The sequence below is a fragment of the Mustela nivalis genome (genome assembly GCF_964662115.1).
Source record: "Mustela nivalis genome assembly, chromosome: 4".
NCBI lineage: Eukaryota > Metazoa > Chordata > Mammalia > Carnivora > Mustelidae > Mustela > Mustela nivalis.
Window position 1 is genome coordinate 67,517,704 of NC_139023.1, and position 6,840 is coordinate 67,524,543.

At 63.8% G+C, this 6,840-nt stretch overlaps 1 protein-coding gene across 2 annotated transcripts; it reads left to right on the plus strand.

Moving 5' to 3' along the window:
- The first annotated feature begins 327 nt into the window (after window positions 1-327).
- On the plus strand, window positions 328-4,542 carry SPON2 (spondin 2). Of its 2 annotated transcripts, none has more exons than XM_082728545.1 (6): window positions 328-699; window positions 1,153-1,378; window positions 1,591-1,814; window positions 1,885-2,076; window positions 2,396-2,576; window positions 3,802-4,542. In XM_082728545.1, the coding sequence occupies exons 2-6, from the start codon at window positions 1,156-1,158 to the stop codon at window positions 3,984-3,986; spliced, it is 1,005 nt and encodes a 334-aa protein (XP_082584671.1). In that variant the 5' UTR covers window positions 328-699; window positions 1,153-1,155; the 3' UTR covers window positions 3,987-4,542. The 2 variants fall into 2 exon arrangements, with proteins under 2 accessions (XP_082584671.1, XP_082584672.1); XM_082728546.1 differs by having other exon boundaries at window positions 470-707.
- Window positions 4,543-6,840: the final 2,298 nt, after the last annotated feature.

Genomic DNA, 6,840 nt, shown 5'->3' on the forward strand with positions numbered 1-6,840 from the left:
GGGTGGGGACCCTGAGCCACCTCCCTGCCCCAGAGAGCCTTTCGTGGCTGGGACAACTCTACCCAGGTGGTTCTGGCTCCCCTCTGGAGGGACAGCCTCAGGATGCCCTGGCCAGCCATGTGGACGGCAGCCGTGTGGACGCTGACGGGCTGTGTGTGCCCAAACCCAGCACCCCAGGCTAAGGGATGCCTGAACTGGGAGCCCCCACTTCTCCAGCTCATCTCCAACACAGGGACTGACGTCAGGCCAGGAATGTGGCCCCTCGGTCCCACCCTGCCTGGAGGGTGTAATATGCTGGCACTCCCCAGCCCAGCTCGCCTCCCAAGCCTCCCAGCCACGACTGTGGCAGCACCTCCCGGGAGACACTAAGCCGGGTTTGTTGGGAAAGGGGAGCGGCCCGGAGAGGAGCGGAGGGCGGGGAGGCGGGAGGGAAAGACAAAGAAAGGGGTGCGGCAAGTGGCAGGCGCCCGAGGGAGGAGAGTGACCTCAGCTCCGGAGAAGCATCTGCTCGGCATCAGAGCGAGGGCGGACGGCACTGAAGGAGCCCCTTCTCTCCCTCTCCCCGTCTGAGCTTCGGCTCTCGCGCCGTGGCTGGCTGGGGGCTGTCCTGGGTGTAAATTAGAGCTCTGGGCTCTGGACTCCCGCAGGGATCATTCGCTGCCACAGACCAGCCGCCAGCCCTCCCGCCACTCCTGCTGGGTGAGTAGGTGTGTGAGGGGGATGCGCCCCTGTCCCCATCTGGAGGCGATGGGCCTCCTGGCACTTTCCTGGGCCCAGCAGCCCGCAGCACCGGGAAGCCTGCGTTTGCTGGGGTCATCCCGGGCACCGCGCGCCTGAAGTGCACCCTCCAGATTCCCCCCGACTCAGGGATGCTGCCCCCAGCATCACCCCCCTTCCCCTCCATCCCCCCTCTCCCCTGCATGGCTGAGACCGAGCCAGGACTTCGAATCTGCTGGGCTTGGGATCCAAGTGTAACCTGACCCGGCTAGGCTTTCAGGGATGGGGCGGGGTCCCCCCCCCCCCAGCCTGATCTGGATGATCTGGGGGTGAGAAGGCATAGGTGGGGAACCCTGCACTCCAGGAGGTCCTTGCCTCTGCCCCCTCCCCAGGGACCTGCGGTGCCAGCTGGTGGAGCTCTCCCTCTGCTCCTAGGTCATGGGAGCCCCAAGTCACGCCACCACCTGGGGCAGGGCCCTCTGGGCTGTCCTCCTGACCACACTTGGCTCTGTGGCCAGCCAGCCGCTGGGGGGAGAGTCTGTCTGCACAGCCCGGCCCCTGGCCAAGTACAGCATCACCTTCACGGGCAAGTGGAGCCAGACAGCATTCCCCAAGCAGTACCCCCTGTTCCGGCCCCCTGCACAGTGGTCCTCCCTGCTGGGTAAGTGCAGCGGTGCTGCCCGGTCCCGCCCAACCCGCGGTGACCCTCGCCCCACCCCAGCGCTGCACCGCACTTCCCCGTGGGCAGGGTGGGCGCGCTCATCCCGCTTCACGCAGTGCCAGAAATCTGCTGCGCGCGTCCTTCCGGGCTTGGGCCCTGCCCCGGGAACATGCGCCCCTCGGCCGGCGGCTCACACGCCCCCTCGCGCGCAGGGGCAGCGCACAGCTCCGACTACAGCTTGTGGAGGAAGAACCAGTACGTCAGCGACGGGCTCAGGGACTTTGCGGAGCGGGGCGAGGCCTGGGCCCTGATGCGGGAGATGGAGGCGGCCGGAGAGAAGCTGCAGAGCGTGCACGAGGTGTTCTCGGCGCCCGCCGTGCCCAGCGGCACCGGACAGACGTCCGCGGAGCTGGAGGCCCACTCGCGACACTCGCTGGTGAGCCGGGCGGCGGTGGGGGAAGGAGGGGGGCCGCGGCTGCCTGGCTAAGCGCCCGCCCTCCCCCCAGGTGTCCTTCGTGGTCCGCATCGTTCCCAGCCCGGACTGGTTTGTGGGCGTGGACAGTCTGGACCTATGCGACGGGGACCGCTGGAGGGAGCAGGTTGCTGTGGACCTTTACCCGTACGACGCAGGGACCGACAGCGGCTTTACCTTCTCCTCCCCCAACTTCGCGACCATCCCGCAGGACACGGTGACGGAGGTAAGGGGAGACGGAGGGTAGGGGATGATGGAGGGGAGGGACCAGAGGTCCCCGCGAACAGGTGGCTCTCAGGTTAGTGCGCCGCCTTGTCCCGGACCTCAAGACGCAGGTCTGCACGCGGCAGCTCTTCAGGGCGGAGGGCCTAGGCTGCGCACCGGACTGCCGGGGCGGACCCTGCGGCCCCACCAGGAGACCCCGCCCCGAGACCCCTCCCCGCGGCCCCACCTGCAGACCACGCCCCGCGGCCCCGCCCCATGCGTGCTCACGTAGGCCGCCGGGTGTCGCCTGGCAGCCGCGGATAAGGATGCTCTCTCCGCAGATAACCTCCTCCTCTCCCAGCCACCCTGCAAACTCCTTCTACTACCCCCGGCTGAAGTCCCTGCCCCCCATCGCCAGAGTGACCTTGGTGCGACTCCGGCATAACCCCAGGGCCTTCGTCCCACCCGCCCCAGGCCCTGTGGGCGCTGGCGGGAGCAATGAGATCGTGGACAGCGTCTCAGGTGAGCGCGTTGGCGCCCCGCCGCCAGGACCCCTGCAAGCTCTGGCCGCAGCACGGCCATCCTGGGCACCAGGGAGGCCCTGATGGCCCGCGGGCTGCAGTGGGGAGAAGCACCTCTCAAATTTGCAGGCCACACAGGGACCCGTGACAGGGCAGCTGTCAATACTGACCCCCGTGAGTGAGGTCCTTCTGTCCCACCTGCGCAATAGTCCTTAATGGCGAGTGGCCACCACATTGAAACAGGAAAGGACACTCAGGGCCAGAAACTGTCCCAAAGGGACCTCTTTGAGGAGTCAGTGACACCTCCACACACTCTGCTTCCCAAGGCCACACTGGTAACCTGCTCCCCATGGGGGCCAGTGGTCCAGGGACCACACCCCTCCGTGTCTACCCACTCCAGTGATTCCCCCAGGGGAGTCCCCCATCCAGCTATGGCAGAGCTGGGAAAGGTGCTCCCTCCCAAGCCGGCTCCTGGGTGTAATGTGCCCTCATGGCTAATGGGGGCCGTGGGGGAGGGAGAGGTGGCGGGGCAGGTGGTGTTAGGGTGTGCAAGGGGCTGAGTCAAACAAGCCAGAGGCTGTGTGAAGAAAGACAGGGGCCTGGGTGTTGGGCATAGGACGCTGTGGGCTCTAGGGTTCCCCGGGTTCAGCATCGGATGCCAAGGGCTCTGAGGTTTAACCCTCCCCTTAGGAAGCTGGGGCCCCTGGGTGTTCGGAGCCCTTAGTGCAGCACAATGGGGATTTGGGGAGATGTGGGTTTTGGCTGACCAGTGAACTCTTGTACATTTGCCCAGGAGTGAGTGGTAAAGCAGGCCCCCGTCAGTGGCGTCCCCGCGTGTGACCTGTATCACAGCTGATGGTCAGGACACCACTGAATGGATCCCTCTCTGTTCCTCTCCCCTGCCCCCTGGCAGAAGGGACAGTGGGGGTCCAGCCGTGAGCAGGTGTGGGGGTCTGAAACACAGAGCCCCCTGCCAGCCCAGCTGCATCAGAGCAGGCCCCTCCCCTGGCCTCCTGGCCCCCACTGCCAGAGCTGGCATCCCGGAGTCCCCCATGAGGGGGAGTCCCTGGAGGTGTCTCAGTGGGGGGTTGCAGGCGGTGTGTTTGGCGGTCTTGCAGCGGGCTCTAAGGCATGCTGATAAATCCCTGATCCTTGTGATGCCCACGTGGGGCTGGTCTTGTACAAGAGACACACCTGCTCACAGGCCTCTCTTGTGTTCGGTCCAGTTGCAGAAACACCGCTGGACTGCGAGGTCTCCCTGTGGTCATCCTGGGGGCTGTGTGCAGGTCCATGCGGGAAGCTGGGAGCCAAGAGCAGGACTCGCTACATCCGCGTGCAGCCTGCCAACCACGGGGCACCCTGCCCCGAGCTCGAAGAGGAGGCCAAGTGCGTCCCTGACAACTGTGTCTGAGACCAGAGCCCTGCAGGCCCTCCACCCCTCGTGGTGGCTGAGCCTGGTGGTTCAGTGGACCACGTGGGGCTTTGTCCACCACCTCTCTGAGCTCCGGTGCTGACCAACCCCCCCCCACACAGATGGGTCTCCAGTGGCTGGATGGAGCAGGACCCCGGGGGAGGCACCTCCTTTCAACGAGCTCTCCCCTCGGGCACCCAGTCCTGGGACCCACTCTCCTGGGGGAGTTCAGCCCTGAGGTTACATTGCGCTCCACTCTACTTCCTGCTGGTCGGAGGTCGTCTTGCGTGTGGACTGCATGTCCACAGGGCCCACAGCATCCACGGGTCCACCCACAGGAGAGCTGCACACCCAGCCCCAGGAGCCCCAGGCTACCGCGGATATGAAATACCTTGGACCTGCTGTCCCTAGGGGCACCAGTGCCCACAGGCCGAGACTGCCCTGGACAGGTCACGTAGGTCAGGTAGATAAAGGAGAACAGGCTCTGACACCTCGCCTTGGCATTGTCACATGACCCATCTCCTTTCACTTGAATAAAGACTGTTTCCTGACCTCAGGGGCCCTTGTCTTGCATTTCTTGGCAGGGCCCCGGGAGGGCCACTGTCCCACCCCAAGTAGGGTCTCCCCTGCCTGGAGGGCATGCCAAGATTCCTGGAAGGACACTGGGCAGCCTCTGACTGGCGCGAAGGAGGTGTTCACACACACTCAGCACGCGGGGGGCTGCTGGCAGGACTAGTGGGGACTTCAGAGGAACAGCGAGGCCATGTGCAGCCACCCACAGCTGTTCCCCAAGGCCGGCCGTTCCCTGCGCCTGGCCACTGACTGCCAAGCCCCACCGCCTCATACAGCTTCCCTGAGGGCTCACTGTTCCTCTCTCCGGGCCCTTGTCTGAGGTCAGGGGTCCCCACCTCACCCACCAGCATGGATCCCATGGGAGTCTCTGAGCCCTGGGCTGGTCTGGCCACTCAGAGAAAGACCAGGAGATAGGGAAAGCCTCCTCTCTATTTCTAGAACATTCTTCCACCTGCAGAATCAGATCCAACAACTACCCCCTCCCATCTTCTGTCCACTGCCCTCTCCCACCCACCTCCCCCACCCTTGTCCACCACCCTCTCAATGTCCCTGCTGATATCTGTTTACTTCCATACAGAGACCCCTCTCACCTCTGCTTCTCTGTTTTCTCTGACACCTCTCCCACCCACTCTCTTGAGGGGCAGTCTCGGGTCCTCACATGCTCAGACCTGCTGAGGAGCCATCCACACCTTATAGAAGCAGCTCATGCAGGACACTATACCCAGCCTCAGACACATCCAGGGCCATCCCTCTCCTGTCCTTTACTTGGTCATTCTTAGCAGCCAGTGTCTTCCCCTCCTATCTTGAGGGTCGTTTCTCTTGGCCTCCCTTTTCCCGTCACGTCCTCCTGCTCCTATGTCTACTTCCACCCACTCGCCTAGGAAGGACTCTCCCCATTTCTGGTTCCCAGTGTCTCCCTCCACACGGGACTCCCTACTTTGCTGCCGTGGGGGGGCTCCATGTCCCCTGCACCGCTGCACCCAGGGTCCACGCTCCTTGCTCTTTGGCCTCTCCCTCTCAGCAACCCCTCCCCCACCCGCCTACCCTCCCAACATGTCCCCGCTGGATAGGCGGTTCTCCTTCCCCATCTCTTCTGATGGAGCTCCTCTACCCTGGACACCCCTCCACACTGTGCTCCTACACTCCCCCTTCACCCACCCCCCGATGCCCCTCCCCACGGCTCCTTACCCCGCTAACCCTCCCCATGACCACCACCCCACACCCCTCCCTACAGCTCCCCTCCACCCCCTGACACCCCTTCCCACAGCTCTCCTCCACGTCCCCCCCCCACCCCTTCCCGTGAGCTTGATCTCAGGCCCCTCCTCCCTATATTGTTGCTAACCTCCTTGTACCCATTCCTCTCTCCAGAAGAGATGTATGTCCCCAGTGGTCACCTTGACCTTGGAAGCAGTGAAAGAGCAGCTTGTGACCCTTTATCCCCCATCGGGAATTAGACTTTCAGCCAGCACCTCGGATATGTCTTGCCCAACAGACTGGGGGCTGTAGCCTAGGAGGAGAGACTCACCTGAAAGATGTTCTCAGCAGATGGTCCCTGAGGGCCTCTAAACACATCACCTCAGGGCACAGCTGAGATAACTCATGACACCTTGCTTTCCAGGGCTGGGGTGCCCACCTGTGCTCCTCACTGAGAGCCCAGAAGGACCTGGAACATGCAAGAAGGCCCAGCCCCCTCGCTGCCATGACTCAGCCTCCCACAGGCTTGCCTTTCTGCCTTCCAGGGGAGCCCCGCTCTGGGTAGACTCCTTGGGAGTGCTGGAAGCAGACATTTCGGTCTGTCGGCTCAGGCACACAGCGTGCCCATGGGCAGCAGTGGGCACGGTAGGCCCCTGGCAAATAGCCTGGGGTGAAGGGCGTGCACTTGGCCGCGGTCCGCACAGCGCAGCCCGGGCATAAGGCACAGCCGCCACACGCCTGCTGAATGAATGAATGGAGAGCTCAGTCATCTCTGTTTCTCTTCCAAGAGGCCTGATCCTGAGCCCCTGCAAATACTAGACCAACCAAGACTTCTTCCAGACGCGTGTGATACGTGTGCATTACGGAATGACTGAGAGCGGGAAGCCGGCAGTTCCTTGGGGGCCGCAGCAAGAACCAGCAGGAGCTGGGCTCTTGCAGGAGGCTCTGCTGGCCTGGGTGCCTTCAGCCTGGGGTGTCTGAGGCATTCCCCGGCACCAGCCCAGAGTGGGGCTGGCCCTTCAGGGGCCCACCCTCTCTTGCATTTGGATCTGTGTAGCGAATGAGCCCATTCCTCAGTAGAAGCCCA

Coding starts and splice junctions, on each gene's coding strand:
- SPON2 (XM_082728545.1), top strand. CDS start 1,156: ATGGGAGCCCCAAGTCACGCCACCACCTGGGGCAGGGCCCTCTGGGCT. Junction 2,077..2,395: donor CGCAGGACACGGTGACGGAG/GTAAGGGGAGAC, acceptor CTCTCTCCGCAG/ATAACCTCCTCCTCTCCCAG. Junction 2,577..3,801: donor GATCGTGGACAGCGTCTCAG/GTGAGCGCGTTG, acceptor TGTTCGGTCCAG/TTGCAGAAACACCGCTGGAC.